The sequence below is a fragment of the Benincasa hispida genome, chromosome 9 (assembly GCF_009727055.1).
Source record: "Benincasa hispida cultivar B227 chromosome 9, ASM972705v1, whole genome shotgun sequence".
Classification (NCBI taxonomy): Eukaryota; Viridiplantae; Streptophyta; class Magnoliopsida; order Cucurbitales; family Cucurbitaceae; genus Benincasa; species Benincasa hispida.
Window position 1 is genome coordinate 60860209 of NC_052357.1, and position 21397 is coordinate 60881605.

Below are 21397 nucleotides of genomic sequence, written 5' to 3' on the forward strand. Positions count from 1 at the left end.
GCCAACCCGGTTCTCTTGCCTTTTTGCAGCCTTCAACTTCAGCTTCTATTTTCTTGCTTCTATGATTTGAATTGGGCTGGGCCCATTTTTTCCTATTTTCAGTTTCCTTGGCCCACCCTTTCTACATTTCCTTCATCCCCTTTTTCCTTGTCCTCATTCACCCTTTCTACCTTTCACCACCCACAACTAGAGGTGTTCAAAAAATCCGATGATCCGAAAAAATCGATGAATCCAATCCAACCCGCGTAGTTTGGGTTGGGTTATCAACTCGTTCAAATAAATGAAAATTTTATGAGTTGGGTTAGTTCAAAGGTTCACCTAATATAATCCAAACCAATTCGAACTAACCCGAATTTATTCTCACTTTTAAACTATGTTTTTTTATTACTTATAACACAATTATTTATACATATATTGATTTTATTTTTATTTAATTTCAATATTTTTAATAATTTATTTTTCAACAACTCTTAAAAGTAGTTTCTTTGCATTTTAGAAAGAAAATTTTCACTATTTAAATTGAAATTGAGTTGTTAATCTTAATCAATATATGAAAATAATTAAATAAGTTTTTTACATATTTACGTCGTGCTTCTTTTTAGAACAAAATTTTAAACAAATGACATGATTAACCCGAACCAACCCGACCTAAATATTTCATGGTTAGGTTGGATTGATTTCATTTTTTAATAAGGGTTATTTGAGTTGAAGAAATTTATGACCCGAACAATTGGGTTGGGTTGAAAGACTTTTTAGACCTCAACACATCCAACACACAAATCTTCAAAATTATAATTTTTACACTTTTTACCTAAATACTTTAAACCTCAAATAAGTTAATTGTTGATTCAAACATATCTCTTTTATTAGATGGTGATATTTTACGTCTATGATCTATATAACATATCTATACATGAAAAGATATATCACTTCGATTCGAATAGTTGTAATAGAGTAAATGATGTGATTATCTGTTTAAACATATCTTCATCGTCAGGTTGTGGAGTTTTATATCTATAACCTACATTACACTCATATTAAAAAAAAATACATTACTTCAACCTAAATAATTTGAATGAGACAAGAGACGTGACTATCCACTCATATATATATTCAACGTCAAGCTGTGATGTTTCATGTCTATAGTCTACATCAAACCTATACACAAAAACCACCACATTCAAATAATTGAAACGACGGACTATCTATGAATTATTAAAAGATATAAGAACAAAGTGGAGATTTATATATAGATTATTATTTTATCATACATCCGGAAGACATCAAACACATTCAAGACTTGAAAATCGCATATATTGTAAAAAGAAAATAGAAAAGAATAGAAAAGAAAATGGCACATATTTACTAAAATTTAAAGGTAAAATCCGAAAATATTTTTTATGTTAAAAATTAAGATGACTATTCCAAGTCACCAACAACTACGTTACTTCATTTGCTTCAATTTTTCAGTCGACAATTGTAGGCTTGTCAGAAATATTTTAAAACTAAAAGAATTTTTCAATTTAAAATTTATTTCTTCAAACGTATCATAAGATTTATTTTCCTTTATTCTATTATTGTCATATGATATTTAATTCCTTTAATCAACCAACATAGTATCTAAGACGATGATGGATTCTCGAATTGAAGAGCATCTTTTCAAGTTTTTTGATCTGAAAAGAATCTTGTCAATTTAAATATATAGGTTGAAATTTATTAATCAACCAATAAGGATATGACAATATTTGGTGGAAGTAATTTTTTTTTTTTCAAAAAAGGAAATTCATTACTCAAACTAAACCAAGGCCCAATGGGGTACAATCAGGAACATCAGAATTGAGTAAAGAGTTGACAAAAAGAAATAGCAAAATTTAAAGTTTCATTTGAAAAGATGGTAAAAATGTTTTAAAATTGTAAAAATAGTAAAATGAATTTAAATAATAGAAAATACAAATTCGTAAATGACCAAACTACCTAAAAAACTAACAAATTGAATGTAAATAGACAATACTTCAAAAACAACTCGAAAACTACAAATACACTCTATCTAAACTTCTAGAAGAAAAAAAAATGATAATCTCAACCAAAAACTAAAAAACAAACAGCATGATCAAAATCTTAAAAACGGTTCGAAAATCTAAAAACTCGCCAATATAGTCCTCATCGAGAAACAATTGTCACCGGTGGTGGCATGCGGCTGCTTAGAGAACTAGTCCATTATGAGCAAAAGAAGATTTACTAGTTATGCAAACCAAAATGTAGTAGAGAGGATGATGGTGAGACAAGAAAGAATTGAAGGTTCTAAAGGAGGTGACCCAAGATGCGACCGTAGTGAGGAGGATATGCTAGCATAGATTTTAAAGGAGAGGTTGTGGGGATGTTATGGCTACAAGCTATAAATGGGAAATAGAAAAGAAAGAAAGAAAAGGATGGGGATAAGAGGGAGGTAAAATAAAATTATGATTTTCTTAAAATATATTTTTTAAATATGTAGGGAGGAAACTGCTTAGATTTTTTTTTTCACAAATTATAATTATAGTGAAACTTTGGAAATAAGGGTTAGGTTTTTTTTTTTTTAAATGAAACGATATAAAAAAAATCTTATCGAAATAATAAATAGGTATATAAATATGTTTTATATACTATGGTATATTGTTATATCATTAGATTACATTTTAAAAAGTATAAACTATATAAATAGTAATAATATTCACAAAAAATTAATATAATAACAAAATATATAAACAAATAATAAAAAAAGATAAAACAGAATCTGATAACAAAAATGGATTCAAATAGATCGCATAACTTCATATTACAATTAAAATCGCATAACTTCATATTACAATTACACTGTATGTGTAAATGTCTCATAATTTTATGTTACAATTACACTTTATCTGTAAAGGTATTTTAGCTAATTTTCAGAGCCCATCGAAGACATATTGGAAATACGGTCAACTCTTATATTTTGAAGCTGATAACATGTTTAAATTAATGAAAAGAAATTTAGATAAAACTAAATCTGGTAACAAAAAGTTAAACCAATTGAAAAAGAGTTAGATAACCAAAAATTGATAATAATGTACTTAGGAGGTTGAAGAGAAGGTTATGTTTCGGCTGAATTAATTAAAATATATAGTATATTTGCAAGATTCACATGTACATTAGAAAATAGTTAACCACCACACAAAAATCATAACACCAATTCTCCAACATTCACTGCAACCACAAAAGTTCTGATTTATTGTAGTGTCTAACTTTGATTCTCTCCGATGAACAAGATTTCATCTTCTTTGACCAAAAAATAAAGAAAGTTCATTATAATAATGAAACAAAAGAAGATTTAATACGAAATATAAGAACAGATGAAGAGAAAAAGAAGAAAATCGATAGATTGATGGAAAGAGGAAAAGAGGAAAATAGAAGTCTAATCCTTTGTAAAGCCATAACAAAAACAATAGCTTGTGAAAAAAACCACAACAAAACCTAAATTGATAAACACTTTCATTCTTGAGAAAAATCAGCAATTACCCTGTATACAAAATTCGACATTGTTTATGATTCTACACTTACCATATATTTGTAGTTTCATAACAACTACGGATCAGACAAGGATAAATTAAGTATTTGGAAATTTGTGATCATGTGCATGTCACGTGAGTTACCATAAATTTTATTATTGGTCAATTTTGCCATTTTTCAAAAGGAAACTCTAGATTTACTCCTACTCTCCTATTCTCCTTTAGTCTAAACACATAACCAATCAGTAGAATCAGGTTGCTCAAAATTTGAGTAGCATAAAATTTAAACTTCCATAACTTTTTATTTCAAACTTAAATAAATGGTATAATCGGTTCAGTTTGATCAAAACTTAAGTTTATGATGAAAGTTGATAAATGATACTACTTTAGAGGTAAAAATTGATAACTCATCTTAGTCCTTCAAAATCTAAATATCTAAAACACCACTTTTTTTACTTCAATTATGAGGGCTATGCTCAAATTGACGTTTAAATGATCACTTGATCGGAAGTAACTAAGCAATTAGTCAATTAGTTTTTATTGGTATATTGTTTAGTTTGCTAATGTTTTATTTGATATGATTAATCAATTGGACTTTTACACAAAGAAATGATCCTCTAGTGAAAGAATAACTAAATCAATCAGCTCATTCAAAATGGTAGGGGATAAATTGATATTAATTTTTTTAGTTAAAAAATTATATTAAAGTTTGTAGGCGCTCAAATCTTGCTCTCGTTCACGTTTGCTGTTGTTGTGGCCTCTTCGTGGGTTTAACCTTCAATCTGCTTCTCCTAATCTAATCTCACTTTTTGAACAAACTTGCATAAGAGATTCTCACGATGTGGTGCCCAACCTACCACACTTTGATATATAAGTTAGTACAATGAGTGTATAATTCAACTAAACACACGGGAAGTAAAGTTAGGGCTCTTCTTTGGAAATTACTTTATCTTCTCTTTTAGGGTTATCAAATGAGATAATTTATAATGTCCTTCCTTCGACTATCGCCTGTAACTTTAGCGATATCAAGGTTGTTTCCAATGCTCAAGGTTATAGGGTGCCAGACCGAATGCACCTAGGTTATTTCTCGTTTTGTATATATTTATCGGCTCAACTAGTAAGACCAAACCTCAAGGCTCTGACTTTTTCCTTTTGGGATGCACGTTCCCCTATGCATCCCCTTGGTACTCCTTGGGTTTTGGCCTTGCCTTAAGCAATCCTCGACAAAGTTGATCTAGAAGATCATGTGATTATAATTTATTCCTTGACAATCGCTATGTAGCATTAATTAATAAACTATGTTAGAAATATTGTGTTGACAATATTTGTTTAAGTCTGATAGTTGTCTCCCAAGTTGTCTCTGTATTCTTTCTATCAGACAGGGGGTTATTTCTAGAAATGATGATCTTGCAAAATATATTTTTCTTATATGAAAAATTTTGTATGTAGTCTTTTTGCATATTTCTTGCCTTCCCTATGCGTGATTGTTTTGAGATCTACGGTTGCTCTTTTATGTGTCCACTATGCATATTTAAAGGATTTATGTTTGGTGTTTAAAGTTGGCTGTTTTGACAAGAATATCGAGTGTCATTATGTCTTGTGAGAGTTCAGTCACAAGTGTTGTGTTGATCTTTGAAGAGACGAAGATTGTGTTGTTGTAAGGTTGGAGATTTGCTCCAAGTTATCAGTAAACTACTTGATAACGATTTCTCAAGTTGGCAGCATAAGATATTAAAGTGGAGTGGTCTTCATTTGAGAGGGAAAGATAAAGTTCAAGTGAGAGGGAGTCTCAAGACTTAAAGGGAGCTTACGTTTTGTTAAAAGGGGGTCTCAATCTTAAGGAGAGTCTAAGCAGTTCTTCACTAATATTAATACTTAAGGGGAGCCTAAGTCACTAAGAGAGAGAGTTTCACATATAGAGGGAACCTAGGTGAACGGCTGAGTGATTAAGCTTTACGGGGTCATTGTAATCATGTTGTAGTTACAGATAAGTACTACGTTATAATTGCTTATCATTTATATTAGTTAAGATATCTTTTTTGGGTACCCTGCCCCCCAGACGTAGGTGATGTTACACTAGACTGGGTTATCAATCTCCAGTGTTCTATTTATTGGTTGTTTATTTGTGCTTAGTTTTATGTTAAATGTTGTAACATTAATCTTAACAACTTTTAACTGCAGTAGATATCATATGTTTACTTTGAAACTATATTAAATTAATTAATTGTCTATTATGAATTACTAAACTCTTGTTTTGTAACTATTTGGATTTTAGTTTAAAAACATTAAACTTCTAAATTTCTTGCTTTGTTATTTATTTTTTTACCAATGTTTTAAAAATCAAGCTAAGTTTTGAAAATGACAAAAAAAAAAAAAAAAAAAAAGGTTTATAAAGTTTTTTTTTTTTTTTTTTGAATTTTGCTAAGAATGTTGAGAGTGCAACCAAAATCCCACATCGATCAGATAAAGGGAGGATCATGGGTATATAAAGAAGAACAATTATCTCTTTTGGTGTATGGCCTTTTGGGGTGAAACCAAGAGTAAAACCATGGACTTTATAGTCAGAGTGGACAATATCAGAGTTGTTATATGGAAAAAAATTATTTTTATTTAAACTCTTTTGATAAAAACTATATTTAAAATGAACTTTAAATATGTTTCAAAAGTTATTTTAAGTGCAATCATTTTTTTAATTTCAAATTGGCTTATTTTCAAAATTAAACACTCCAAAAGTTAAATCCAAACACACTCTGAATTTTTTTAAAAAATAAATAATCACCAAATAAGTCCTAAATAATTTTTCAAAAATATTAGATTTGTAATTTACAAATACATATTAAAAATTTTACCAAAATTAGATGAGTCGAATTAGCACATGCATCAAACATGGGCTTGGCCCACATTTTACCGTTCCAGGAGCCACAGAAATGACAGCACAAAATGGGCCTAAAACAATCAAACGACCCATTAAAATTGGGCCCATTTAACCCATGGGCTTGAACATGAAAACAACACGCAACCCCAACGACGCAACGAATCAGCAAAACGTGTATTTAGATAAGAAAAGACCAAAAATAAAAATTTCAAGAAGTTTCCATTTCGTCATTATTTCCACTTTCTAAATCCACTTCCACTTAATTTCGGTTAAGTCAACGCTAAAAGAATCCACCATACCGCCCGAAATATCGGTGCCAAAATCAGTGGGCAATGACATAAAACCACGATATTTAATTTTAATAAATTAATAACCTATCGTTATCAATTGATAAAATCTCCACCAAAGCCCTTACTTCATTAAAATCAACATAAAAAAAAGGCAAAATAAAATAAAATTTGAAGTTTGAAGTTTTTAGATAAGATCGGAGCCAAGAGATAAAGACACACTGCTCACCAGATCCCAACTTTGTTTATATATATATTGTTTGCTCTTCGTACTAAGAAACCATACAGTTATCATTCATTAATATTTTGAAAAGAAAAAAAAGTTTGGTTTTTGAGAGATGGGTTCTTTAATGGCTGGTTGGGACTCCCCTGCCACTGACCCCCAAGAAGGTAAATTCTGTTTTAATTTCAGTTTAGTTTCATTTTTAATTAAATTGAATAATTCTGAGGGTTTTTTTTTTTTTTTTGAATGTTTTATTGAAGTGAGTCATCGGAGGAATAAGTCATTAACAAAAGAAGAAATTGAGGCGTTTTGGAAAACGAAGAAACAGGTGCATGAAGAACATCTAAGAGCCATTTTAAGTCCATTTGAGACCTCTGAGGTATATATAATTATACGAAAATAAATAGTGGATATATTTTTATGATAACTTAATTAAAGGGTATTGGGTTTTGGCAGGAAAAGAAAATGGAAAATGGTGGAAATCTTCAGAGATCAGCCTCGCTGCCTCCATTCAAGACAGGGAAGGGTTTATTGGAGATGGAATCTGAAAAGAACTTAGAAAAGCCCAAGAAAAATGCCTGGTAATTAATTATATAATATATATGATTATTCTCCCTATCAAAACTTAATTTAGATTAATTTAAAATTACATAATATTTGTAGATGAGATTTTTTATGAGAGAGTTTTATAATTGCAGGTGGAGAAGAAGCAACTGGGCATTTCTAAACGAACCGCCGGAGACAGAAGGATCGGGTAACAGCTACGTGTCGCAGTTCCACGTGGCAAACATGGCGGCTTCTAGACTTGGTCCTGGTGGCGTCAGTGCTTGAGCAAAGCTTTATGTTTGTTACGTCGGTGACGGTGTGGGTGTGATCCGTTGTCGTGTAGAAAAAAGGAAAAAAAATAAATAAATAAAATAAAAAAACTTGTAAATTAATTAGTTTTATTAGAATTCTTCTGAATTTCAGTGGATATTTTGTAAATTGATATGGGTATTATTTGTAGATAAAGTTATGCTTTTATTATTACCTATAAAATTTGCCACCACATTATTTTGTTGAGCCTTGTTATTTCTATTCTTTATTTCCTTTTTTTTTTCCGTTAATTTACTTGCTAATTTTAACGCTTCCTACTCAATGTTGAATAATATCGTTTCAACTCTTTAAAAAAACCAACTATTACTCTTCTTTTAAGGCAGTACGATGTAGAGCTAGCCTGTATAATTTATTACATAGTAAAATAAAATAATTTAATTTTCTGAAAAACAAATCATTTTTTTTAAAAAAAATACTGTCCGATAAATTTTAATTTAAAAATTAATGAGTTACACAGATATGCATTTCAATGTATTTCAAAATTGATAGATAAAGTGAGGGTTAAATGTTGGATAATTATCAAGATTTTTTTAAAAAAATATTTAATATTCAATAAGTTTTTTTGAGATAATTTTGAACTATTAGATGTTACACTTTATCTAAGTTCAATTTGTGTCTTTAGATCTATCACGTTGATTAAGGGCGAATTGGAGTCATTAGATTTTTCACATCTATCAAGAATAATTTGGAATCATAGACTTGTTTAATGACTAAGTTTCTTCGAATTATAAGTAGGTAAGATTTATGATTGCGAAACTTTATGAAGTACAGATATTTCGTAAGACAAATAATTCGTATCAAACAAGTATTAGATATCGATATTTTCAGATACTTCTCGGATATGTATCTAACACACGTTTTGACGTATATGTCTTTATGCGTACTTTTTCTTAAAGAAAAAGACAATCAATTCATCTAATCTTTTATAATCTAAAACTAGGTAACCTATTTAAAAAGCTCACTAACTCGAGTCCAAAACTAAAAGGAAAAAAAAAAAATAACGGACCAAACCCTAGACTAAAATCATCTAATCTCCATCTTCACATTTGAGTCCCCACAAATTCCACCAAAATATAAATCATTTGGATATCTTCAACAATTCAATGAAGAAGTTCTTCGTATATTTTCATATTTCTTCCTCTAATCTTCTTTTTCTTCGCAATATGAGTCACTTTTCTATTGCATTTTATTAACTATTGTACTTGAATATCTTAAATGTTACTTTTTTTGTATTGTATTTCATTGTTTGTATTCTATTTCGTGTTATTGTTATTAACTTGTATATTAAATTTATCTATATCTTAAATTTTTTTAAAGAAAAAGAAAATGTATATTCAACGTATCATTATTTTTTAGAAATATATAAAAAAAATGATACATTTTTAGACGTATCTATATTTTAATTGATAAATCATCGTATCCAATCGTATCTGTATCTATACTTCATGGACGAAACCATCCGAAGAATCTCGAACAAATTAGATTGTTATTATTATGCCTACCATAGTAAATTTTGTATCCCAATCATAGTAATTTTTGAATTAAAAGAAATTCCGGAAGGTGGTTATTATAAATAAATTAATGAGGGGATGCAATAATTTGGGTGTTACTCTTTAGTGGGAAAACATTGCAGTGGGAGTGGGTGAGAAAAGACAGTATATGGTCCCTCACTTTCAGCACCTAAAAAATATCATATGCTTCTCTTCTCCCCATTTTCTATGCCCAAATCCAAGGGGATAACGTTCCAATTATTGACCCAAATTAAGATATTTTATCACACACACACTAAACTCCAAAACCATTTCCCACTTCTCTCTCTTTATATTTATATTCACATTCTTCTTTTGGAAAAAAAAAAAAAAAAAAATCTAAATCCAACAAAAGAAAAAAAAAAACCATAAAAATCTCTTTCCTGATGAAAACATAGAGTCATTTTATAGTTTTTGAAGTCCTTCACTTTCCTGAACACGTAGAACGATTACACTTATAACATCTTGCCAAAACCTAACAAAAGTGCTCTTTCCATGATTCTCAACAACCATTTCCATTCTCGGCACCGGTGCCGGAGCGGCAGCTCCTCGGCCTGACGCAACTGCCTGCATTTGAACCAAACCCATCATTTTTCTGGTCCTGATTTCCCTACTTCTTTCTTCTGCCAAAACATATAACATATATATATGAAGCATGGAATTGAATCGATTATGAAACGAAAGACAAAATAAAAACAGTTAATGAAAAGCTGGGTAGTTTCTTACCGGTTGAATCCGCTGCAAAGGCAAGTTTGGAGTTGTCTGAAAAGAAAATGAGAGTTGGGGTAATGATTGTAATGATAGCCCAGAAGAAGAATATCAAGACGTAAGTTCTAGCAGTCATTTTGGCAGACACAAAAAAAGGCATGAAGACATCCAATAATTAGCCACTGTGTTTATGTAGACACTAATTGGATGAGAAATTGCTAAACTAATCGATGTTTTCTCCTTTTTGTTTGAATAATTTCGTTTGGCCATGAAAGTGTGATGTTCTTGAGAACTCAACTAGTGGTTGTTCTGTTCAAGTTGTTGAAGGGTTGTTATGGTAGTTGGGAATTTTGATGTATTAAGAAATATATTTCCATACCTGATTTGTTAATATATGGGAAAAAATCTAATACTAGGATTGGTAAAATATTTTCCCTTTTAATTCTTTTGAGATTATTTTAGTTTTAGTCCAAAATTAGATCATGTATATTAATCTTATTCTAAATGAAAAAACAAGAAAACAACTTTTCTAACATAGTAGAGAGCATATCAATCCCAAATTTTTTTTTTTTGAACTGTTGTGTTATCTTTATTAATGACACTTCTAACTATCTATTACTACAAAAGTACTGTTTTTTAATATTTTTTCAATGTCAAGTGCCACCTTTTTTATGTTTTTAAAAAGGTCATGAAATCCAATGTCAAGATTATGGATGTTCTCGACTAAAAAAAACGTATAAAATAGTGACACTTAAATGTTTGAGGACAAACTTACAAACAACTAAATTATATTTACTATCAACTAAATTAAAGTTGGTAGTAATCTTGTCATCAATTTTATGATAATTGTATATTGACAATAATGCTAATAACGCAAAAATTGTTTAGCAATCAATCTTCAATTTCATTCACATTAGTAGATTAAATCATTGAAGAATCTAATAATTTGAGCTTCACCAAATTCTTCCACCAGTTCCAGCAATCAACCTTCAACTGAAATTTTTTGGCATAACAGAGCTTCGGAATTGGATCAAAGCCAAGAACCTAAAATGGATCAGACTAAGAAGAAAGGTAACATGTTCGCGATTTCGAAGAAGTAGCATGTGCTCCGTTCTAGGTTGAAAGGCATCCATGTTTTGCGCTAGAGGTGCAAAACAAATTCATCTTTCTTTAGCATCCATCTCCTCCTCAATCATGAAAATAACAAACTTAAACTTTATAGTACAAGGGATATCTAGGTAGCACACCATAAAAGAATATATGGGGACAACCTAAATTTTTGTCAACATATAACTTACAACCTCGTGAAGATCAGAATTTCTAAGTCAGAAGAATATATGAAAAAATCCATATAATATGTGAATGTTTTCTACATTACAAAATTCATCAGTGGAAAAAAGAACTTGAATAATATGGACATTTCCCAAGAAGAAAAATCACAGCTGCAACTGGGCCTTTCTTTCTTCCTTGCGTTGGGCAAGAGACACATACAGAGGCTTCCCTCTTTTCATCTCTCCATTCATTTCATTTGACTTAAAAAATACACAAGAAACATAAATATCAGTACATATAAGAGAATGAACAACTTTGAATAACGCCCACCTTCATTAACTTCCCTCCTTCATTTTTCTATGTAAAGTTGTGGTTGCATTGTATCTATAAGAATAATAACGATTTCCTATGGTAACGGTTTATTTAAGAGGGACAAAAGCTTTATTCATGTACCTAAGATTGCATATGGTAATGACTTCTACACCTTTCTCACTCCTCACAGTTCAAAACAAATTTTAAGGATACAATTATTCTATCATAACATATGTAGGATTCTAAAGATTGATGTACCTAAGATTGATGTCCTAAAATCTCATGGGTCTTGTAGTTTGTAATTGTAATGTATAAATGATTTATTTACTTAATAAAATATGAGATATTTGATTCGACATTTAGTAACATTAACCTAGTGACACTACGAATACGACACTATCCTAGTGATAACCTAAATTAACATCCAATAAACTAACATCCAAAGTTATCTTCTGTAGCTTAAACATGTATGTAGACATACACAGGTGGATCATGTTTAAGTGATAACCTAAATGGTTTGTAGTAGATGGATAAGGTTGGATACCTTATCCTAGTGACACTACGAATACGACCTGCTTTGTAAATGTTAAAATGATATGATCTTTATCATTCATGTGAAGACATGTGAGCGAGGGTGTTTATACAAAAGAATTTGTATAAGACCAGACCATGAATAGTCTCATTATATAACGTTGTTAATAATAGAGACTTACATTTCACCAGAATGACCATAAGTGGCATGACCTGAATCCAGAGTGAGTTGTAAACTCCTGTCTATGAAGGCGGTCTTTTGATTTGTATGGGTGAGAGTGGCCAGATCGCCGACTCAATAAGTCTACCATTTTGGAGATTCCTCTGATTGGAGAGTTGGGAACACGACTATACAAGATGAAATTCACTCATTCCTTAATATCGAGGTAAGTAGATAAATTGCTCCCTTAAAAACTGATTTTGGGGCTTGAATAATGTGGCACCACACACTTTCTTGGCTCAAAAAGGGTTTGGTCATAGTTGGACTATGACTTATTGTTCAATAGAGGGATCGGTGGTACTTAAAGAATTAGATGTAACTATAGGGACAAAACGGTAATTTTGGCCCAACTGTACTTACGAGCAATTTGTGAAGGGTCATCGCACTGTTGACTGGTTATATTCAATAGACACAGAAATATATGTAATGCAAAAAGTGCAGTTGTCAATCTTGAGTTTAATTAATTATTCAAGTAGCATTAGAGCTTCAATCTACTAGTCCATAAGGTCCCCTCTGTAACTCAACGAAGATTATTGATAATTAATTTTGGATTAATTTGAATTGTTCAGATTAATTGAGTGAATTAATTATATATGATATAATTAATATAATGTATTTGATACAATATAGTATAAAATTTATTTGGAGAGAAATTAAATATTTGAATATGATTCAAATACTAATTATATGAATTGAATTTATATAATTAAATTTAGTATAAATGTGATTGTATTAAATACCATGATTGATTGAGAGAATTTAAATTATAGATTATATTGTATTTGATACAATATAAAAACTATAGGTTATGTGTTATATTCAATATAATATATAATTTTAATATGTATTATATGATAAGTTGGGTATCCTCTATGTATATATATATATATATATATATGTGTGTGTGTGTGTGTGTGTGTGTGTGTGTGTGTTTAATTTTATATTCATTAAATTTTTTAATTTAATTAAGGAGGAAGTTGTAACTCATTCCCCTAATTTCTCTCTTCACTTAGAATCGTGGAAGGTTGGGAGTTTTTATTTTTAAGTTATTGGCTTCTTATTCTACACAGAATTGAAGAACAGCCGGTGTGATTTCCCAAAAGAACTCTCCCCAAAAACAAAATCCCTTCCTTTCAAAATCCTTTCCCTCTCCCAAAATCCTAGCAGAGCCCACACTCCTACTAATTCTTAACCCCTAAGGAGAACACAGGAAGTTCACTTGTGGTGGTGGCCAAATTGGGTTACTGCATTTTTGGAGTTCGAGATTCAAAGAGAAGGGTTTGTGATCGTGTTTGTTTGTGACCGATCGAGGAGGATTATCGTGAAGATCTAGGTTCTTCAAGGGTAAGTTATCTCCTTCAAATGCATGTTGTAAAATTTCTGTAATTTGCACAATTTTTCTCTGTAATTTTGTATTTGTGAAAATTGGGAGTTGGGAATGATTCTGCTTCCGCAGTGGATCTCACTGTTCCTTCAAATTTAACTTACAAACACTTGTGAGCATTTGAAAGGATATTTGGTCTAAAGCACTTTCTCAAAAGTGATTCAATTATAATTCCTAAAAAGCACATAAGAAAATGAACAACTTTGTCCGTAGAAGCAATCAAATCAACAGTATCCCCAGGAAAAGGTGTCTTCAACCTTTACATATAGTTTTCCCTACTTAAGGCACAGGCTATATCCAACAACAATTATCAATAGTTTCAAACTTGGAGAATGGTTGAACAAAAAGGAATAACAAAAATATAGCAACATGGCATAACTCTTTCTTAAGAGTCTATCTGCTCAAATGAACAATCAAATCTTTTGATTTCATTTCACTCAAATGAAATTGATTAGATAGATTCTTGTTCCATTTGACCTCAACTTACAACTACCGGCAACAGGTAACAAGACAACTTTAGTACTAGAAGTTTGGATAATTTAAGGAGGTAATAAAAGGATACCAGATTCATCAAGGTCTTCTTGCTCTTCCTCATCTCCCAATGCTCTGGCTTCCCCAGTACTAGAAATGTCTGGCATAAAAAAACTCAAACTATGGCACAAAAGGCTTATCAACAACAAAGATAACTCAACTATGGCATAAACAAACTTTTCAACCAATTGAAGGATGTTCTCGTAATCTCCTTTTGGGTTATTTCCTTCCTATCTCACTCACTCACTCAATCATAATTTAATGTTATATACCATATCCAAATTTTCTTAGGAGAAAGTTCATAAAACACATAATAATTATGATAATAAACATTTAAAGAATACAAGAAAGAAGAAAATAGACATGTTTCTTTAATTTTCCCCAGAGTTGAGATTTATGGAACTCTATGACCCAAATTGTAGTTACAATAACTACTTACCTCAGATCTTTAAGACAAACACACAAAATTTTGTAATAGGAAAATGGTGAAAGCCAAGTAATGCAAAGGACATTGAAGAGAAAATATGAAGATCGAAAACATTCACAACATTAATGGTTAGATATCCTAATAACCCAAATATTAAAAATGATGCATTTCACCCTTTTCAAATTCTGATTGCTAACAACTATACGCCCTTAACAGAAATCTTCTAATTCATAAGGAGTAATATCAAACCTAATACTCTGGCCCAGGTTTGTTGGTAACAATGGACAACTTTTGTCCTATCAATTGGTTTCCAAGAGTACTCTTCCCAACATTCGACTTCCCTACCAAGGCTGTATATCCTACAATTTCATCCATAACTACCCACAATCCAATTTCTCTTTCACTCCTAATCGTAGGAGAAAAGAAGAATACATACCGCTTCTATGGTTACGGTCGCAGGCATATCCAAGCTCCTCCATCTCGTAATCGTCAAGCAAATTCAAGTTTCTATTAGGCTTCTCATTTAGAGATAAGAAGGATAATTCATCGTCGGAGTACAAAGAGCCCGTCCCTTCACCGTCTATTTCCTCTTCTTCGATGAATTCATCCTCTCTAATCCTAACGCTAAGCAATTGGTTCTTGAACATAGAACTCCGCGTCCTTTAACTTGAAATTTTGCCTCAGACTTGGAATCGAGAGTGGGTTTCGTGATAAGGAATCGACAGCAGCACTTCGCGCTAAGCAAGAGGCCCTTTCCCGACGTCGAAAATGGTCGAGAGAAGCCCAAAAATGTGTTGGTGATTCATTTTCCGAAGATGTACATAGCGTTGGTAGAACCGTCGGGAGAAGATCTCCCGACGGCTGATCATTATTCCCGATGGATATATTAAGCCGTCAGGAGTCGGGAGTTGTTGTACATACGTTGTTAGGAGTATTGATCTATCGACGGTTGCTTTGATGCCGTTGGGAGATCTTCTCCAGTTGTGTTTTTACTCGTTTTTCACTTCTGACGCCGATGCCACGTGGAAATATTTCACCAATTTGTTTTTTTTCCAATTTATTTATGATATTAAGTTCAATTTTTAAGAACCTCAAAATACTAATAGAATAATAATACATGTGTTTTATATTATTGCAAATGCATAATCTGTTCATCCAAACAAGTTTAACAAAAAGAATCTAAATGACCCATTCAACATTTTACAAAGCAAAATATTAATGGTATCTTAACAAACAAAAGAACCTAGTTAATTGGATTGAACAATTCAACTTTTACAAACCAACTATAACAAGAATTAATGGGTCCTCTCTCAAACTAGGTCATGTTGCTTCTCTGCGTAAACTTTAAACTGTGCATCCCTAAATCACATAAGAAAGACAAAATGTAAACTTAAGTTAAATGATTATTATTTCAAATTTATATATATAAACTACTTCAATATAACAGATAACAAAAATAGAAACACATAGGACAGTCCACCCCCACCCATTTAACTAATTATAAACACATATACAAACACATAACTCTGCATACTCCATACAACACGTAATTTACACTCTACTTTAGCCAATTCCAAACACGCAAACACATAACTCTAACCCTCATCCCTTACAAACACATAAAACAAACCTCCACCCCTTCAACTAATTTCAAACACACGCACAAACATATAAACACATAATTTGAAGGAACTCGTTTTAAAGAAATCCTTGAGCAAAAGCGGATTGTCCAAATTTCATTTTGATTGAAAAAACAAATTTATAGTGAACATACAAAATATGCATTCTTAAATAAATTACAACATGCTTTTTAAAAGAAATAGAGTTCAAGAGATACTGCCTTTGAAGAACCCTTCTTCTTGTAAATCCCTCGATCTGTCACGAACCTCGAACCCAGCACCTTGAAGACTTTCTTCAAGAACTTCACGAACCAAAACAGAACACAACCACTAGGAGCCTCCGATATACTCAGGATGAGAGTCTAGGAGTTGTGGGCTCTGACTATTTTGGTTAGGAGGGTGAGTTTTAGTTTGAGGGAGGAAGAAGATTGAAGAAGATATAGAACGTTTCTGTTCACTCTATCGTATAGAAACATTCAATCATATAGTGCTCAACGTTAGTCTGTAAGGAAGAAAAGAAAAAAATAAATTTTTTTATTCCATTTGTCATAAAGCCACTTAATCACCCACTAAGGTGGTTGGAGAGAAATGAGGAATTAATATCCAAAACAATAAAATTAATATAAGTAAATATGATAATTAATGTAAGTAAATATGATAACTAACTTATCATATATTATTTATATTAAACTATATGTTATATCAAATATAACACATAATCTATAATTTTAATATTGTATCATATACAATATAAACTATAGTTCTTTTTCTCTATTTTATGGCATTTAATATAAATCATATTTATATTAAATTTTAATAACTATTTGAATCTCATTCAAAAATTCATTTCCTCCAATTAAACTATAATGTATCAAATACATTATAACGATTATATCAATTTAACTATATCCCTCTTATTAATTTTAACAATTCAAATTAACCAAAAAACTGATTCTCAACTAAATTCTTTTGAGCTGCCAAGGGGACCTTATGGACTTGTAGCTTGAAGCTCCAACAGTATGTGAATAATTAATTAAACTCTTTAATCACATTATCCACCATCCGTTAACTGTCGAACACTCCACTAAAGACCGACAGTTACACTCTTGTCTATTAGATATAACCAATCAACAGTACGATGACCCTTCACAAATTGCTTGTAAGTACAGCTGGGCCAAATTACTGTTTTACCTCTGTAGTTATATCTAACTTCTTAAATACCACTGATCTCTTTAATGAATAATAGATCATAGTTCCACTATGACTAAACTCCTCTCGAGCTAGAAGATGGTATGGTGCCACATTGTTCAAGACCTGGAATCAGCCCTTAAGAGAGCAATTTAACTACTTATCTCTGTTTTGGGAAAGGAGTGAATTCCATCTTGTGTAGCTATGTTCCCAGCTCCCTAATTAGACGAATCCTCAAAATGGTAAGCTTGTTGAGTCGGCGATCTGGCCACTCTCACCCATACAAATCAAATAACCGCCCTCATAGGCAGGAGTTCACGACTCACTCAGGATTAAGATCATGTTACCTATGGTCATTCTGGTGAAATGAAAGTCTTTATTATGAACGGTGTTATATAATGAGACTAAACATTTCGTGGTCCGGTCTTATACAAACTCCTTTGTATAGAATATCCCCGCTCGCATGTCTAATATATGAATGATCAGGATCAAATTATTTGTAGCACTTTATAACATTTGTAACATCTACAAAGCAGGTCATACTCGTAGTGTCACCAAGATAAGGTACCCAGCCTTATTCATATACTTCAGACCATTTAGGTTATCACTTAAATATGATTTACCTGTATATCTCTATATACATGTTTAAGTTAAAACGATAACATTGGATGTTAGTTTATTAGTTTGTAATTAATACAACTAAAATATCACATATTTTATAGACAAAGTGAATAAAAATATCATATATTATTAATCACATAAGAGTTTGTTCATACATAATTTACAAACTATAGAATCCTATGAGATTTAAGGCATCAACATCAACAGTAACTTCAAACACACAATACATAACTCTACCCCCACCCTAACACATATATCAAACACACAAACACATAACTCTAACCCCCACCCCGACAAACACATAAAACAAACCCCTACCCCTTCAACTAATTTCAAATGCACACACAAACATATAAAAGCATAAACACACTCCCCCTCCCTAACCCTTTAACTAACTTCAAATACACAAACACACAACACATAAATCTACCCCCACCCCAACACGTATACCAAATACACAAACACATAACTCTAACCCCCACTCCTTACAAACACATAAAACAAACCCCTACCCCTTAAACTAATTTCAAACACACACACAAACATATAAACACATAATACACTCCTCCCCCCTTCTCCAACCCAACAAAAAAATAATAATAATAACTGTAGGATAGTCAACTCTCTACCTTTTTTTTTTTTTTTTTATCATTTTCTCGATATTTTTCTTTAAAATTATCTATTACTTAACATTTTCTAAATAAAAATATCAAGTAGTTAAAATTGCAAAAGAAAAAAAAATGTGATTTTTCTGGTAATGATCCAAAACTTCAATTACTTAAAAAGAAAAAAAAAAAAAAAAAAAAAAAAAAAAAGGTGGGGGGACCACATCAATGTTCCAAGTTCAAATTTTGAAACTTGCAATCAAGATCTTGCGGCCAAAGGTTGAACTCATGCAGTTCCCACTTGGAGTACAATTGTGATTAGGAAAAAAAAAATAGTTTTGGATTGTTATGAGCGGAATGATAAGGAAATACTTTGGAAGAAGCGATCTAGTAGCAAGTCGTTTTATTGAGAATAATGAAAGCATTTCTAAATATTCAAAGTTTCATATCGATTGACTGAGAGATTTGAAAGAGGATGCATCCAAACTTGACCTATTTTTGTGCAATCCAGTTAATTGTGTGATTTAAATTTCTCTCGTGACAAATAATATTTTTTTTTACAAATTAACAAGTTTCATGGAAATGCTGTACCTAATGATTGCCCTGGCATTATATGCCTCCAGACTCATCTAAGCCGCTGTGCAAGAAGAAGAAAAGAACGTCAACAACCATGAATAAGGCTGTTTCGCATAACATTGGGCCTTGGAGCCCATCCAACGTTGCCCGATAACAAGTTATGGGCTCGGCCCAAAACATTGGGCTACAAAGATCCACATAGGTGTTACCTTGACGGAAGGGAAAGCCACAATTTTATAATGATAATAATAAGCCTAGAATAATAATAATTAAATATTTTATTCCACTAATTATTAGCACACAGCTCCCATGAATAAAATACACCCATGATTAACAAATAATAATATAATACTCTCATAAGCATCTCTTGAAACACTGTCAACAAAAAAGGGGAAAAAAAACATATTGATTCTCAGCCTAATTTGAAATACTCGAAAGGAGAAAGATAAAGACATGAAGGGTTTTGTCTTGAATGATTGGCTACTGAAATCCCAATGAAAGCATTGGATCCATATATCAATATATTGCATGAGTGCAAAATGATGGTCAAATAAACACAAGTCACTTTCACACTCATTACCTTAATAAAGTGAAAACAAAACAAAAAAAAGAACACAACATGGATGAAAGATAACAAAAGAGGGTTAAAATTTGAAGAGGAATGAAACAGAAAAGTCAAAAGAGTGGAGATGGGAAATGGTCAAAGAATATGAAAATAATAATGATGATGATTAAGGAAGTGATTTTGATTATGATGTTAATTATGACTTATGAGTTATGAAATTATAGGGGGAAAAAATAAAAAGAAAAAAGAGAAGCTTAGAGTGGAAAGGAAATGACAATGAGGGACAAAAGCTGATTCAGGCATCCCCACCCACCACCGCCGCTGCTTTATTAATTATTTTTTATTTGTATATAAATTAAAATAATAATAATAATAAATAAATGCTTTAAATTTATATTTGTGAGGGCCACACATTCAATTAAAATCAATAGCTTATTTCGAATATGATGGTGAGGTCAAAGGCTCTTGCCGGACCCCATCCCCCTACTCCCGACCTAAATTCACTTTATCAAAGATGTTGCTTCACAGGTTTGAATCTTTTTTCCATTTTAAATATTATCACATCTTTCATTTTTACCCATGTACTAATCGAACTAAGGTGAACAATGAGTCAAATTAACAAAACTACATGAAATGTTATAATGTAACATTTCGTCTCTCAATAGAGTTTAACTTAATAATAATTGACATAATTTTTTCTTTAGAAGTCAGAGGTCTGATTCTCCACTCACATATTTATTGTACTAAAAAATTGTAGTTAGAAAAATAGTAGTTAGATCCAAAGTATTAGTAAATATAACGCAATGCAAAAAAAAAAAAAAATTGTAGATATAACAAAATTTAGATCTATCTCCGTGAATCTATCAGTGATAGACTATATTGTTGGTAGAAGTCTATTAACGATAGACTATATTATTGGTTGGAGTCTTTCAGTGATATAGTCTATCATTTGCTATATTTGTAATTTTTTTAAAAAAATATTACTATACAGTTAATTATTATTCTTAAAAGTGTGATTCAGTGCAATTACCTTGAAGAAAATTGTTTGTCTCTTCTTCTATTTTACCTACCTAATCAAACTGTATACTCAGAGAAGTGGTAAATTTCCTTACTTTTTTTTCTCTTTGAAATTTTGTAATAGTTATGAAAATTTGTACGGCTAGATCATAATATATTAAGTATTGGAATAGTTGCAAATATAGCAATCAGACTCGATTATTAGTTGATATAATATAATGTAAAAAAATACAAATATAACAAAATTTAGATGGTCTATCAATGATAGACCATATTGTTGGTAGAAATCTATAAGTGATACACCATATCACGGATAGACTTTGCTATATTTGCAAATTTTTTAAAATATTATTATAGACTTAGTTATCATTCCTAAAAATGTTACCCATTGCAATTATCCTTTTTTAATATTCACTTTTCTAATACTATTTCATACTTTTAACTAATTTGATATTTCCAGAGCAAGCATAGTTCAATTGACATGTGGTATGTATTAGCAACACAAAG

General features: G+C 31.1%; 2 protein-coding genes across 3 annotated transcripts; one reads left to right on the plus strand and one right to left on the minus strand.

The window, feature by feature from the left end:
- The first annotated feature begins 6912 nt into the window (after positions 1–6912).
- On the plus strand, positions 6913–7971 carry LOC120086405. The gene is made up of 4 exons (XM_039043034.1): positions 6913–7076; positions 7170–7288; positions 7366–7490; positions 7608–7971. Exons 1-4 carry the CDS (start codon positions 7025–7027, stop codon positions 7738–7740), a joined length of 429 nt encoding a protein of 142 aa, XP_038898962.1. The 5' UTR covers positions 6913–7024; the 3' UTR covers positions 7741–7971.
- Positions 7972–11257: 3286 nt separating this feature from the next.
- LOC120085378 (GTPase ERA1, chloroplastic-like) lies at positions 11258–15697 on the minus strand. 2 transcript variants are annotated; one of them, XM_039041329.1, is made up of 3 exons: positions 15136–15697; positions 14304–14372; positions 11258–11554 (listed from the first exon to the last, which is right to left on the minus strand). In XM_039041329.1, exons 1-3 carry the CDS (start codon positions 15344–15346, stop codon positions 11547–11549), a joined length of 288 nt encoding a protein of 95 aa, XP_038897257.1. In that variant the 5' UTR covers positions 15347–15697; the 3' UTR covers positions 11258–11546. The 2 variants fall into 2 exon arrangements, with proteins under 2 accessions (XP_038897257.1, XP_038897256.1); XM_039041328.1 differs by lacking the exon at positions 11258–11554 and having other exon boundaries at positions 13222–14372.
- Between the last annotated feature and the right edge of the window lie 5700 nt (positions 15698–21397).

Bases quoted from the DNA above. Each gene is read 5' to 3' on its own strand.
- LOC120086405 (XM_039043034.1), top strand. From the start codon at position 7,025: ATGGGTTCTTTAATGGCTGGTTGGGACTCCCCTGCCACTGACCCCCAA. The intron at 7,077-7,169 runs GTAAATTCTGTT...GTTTTATTGAAG, and splicing joins TGCCACTGACCCCCAAGAAG to TGAGTCATCGGAGGAATAAG. The intron at 7,491-7,607 runs GTAATTAATTAT...TTATAATTGCAG, and splicing joins AAGCCCAAGAAAAATGCCTG to GTGGAGAAGAAGCAACTGGG.
- LOC120085378 (XM_039041328.1), bottom strand. From the start codon at position 15,346: ATGTTCAAGAACCAATTGCTTAGCGTTAGGATTAGAGAGGATGAATTC. The intron at 14,373-15,135 runs GTATGTATTCTT...TTTTTATGCCAG, and splicing joins CGACCGTAACCATAGAAGCG to ACATTTCTAGTACTGGGGAA.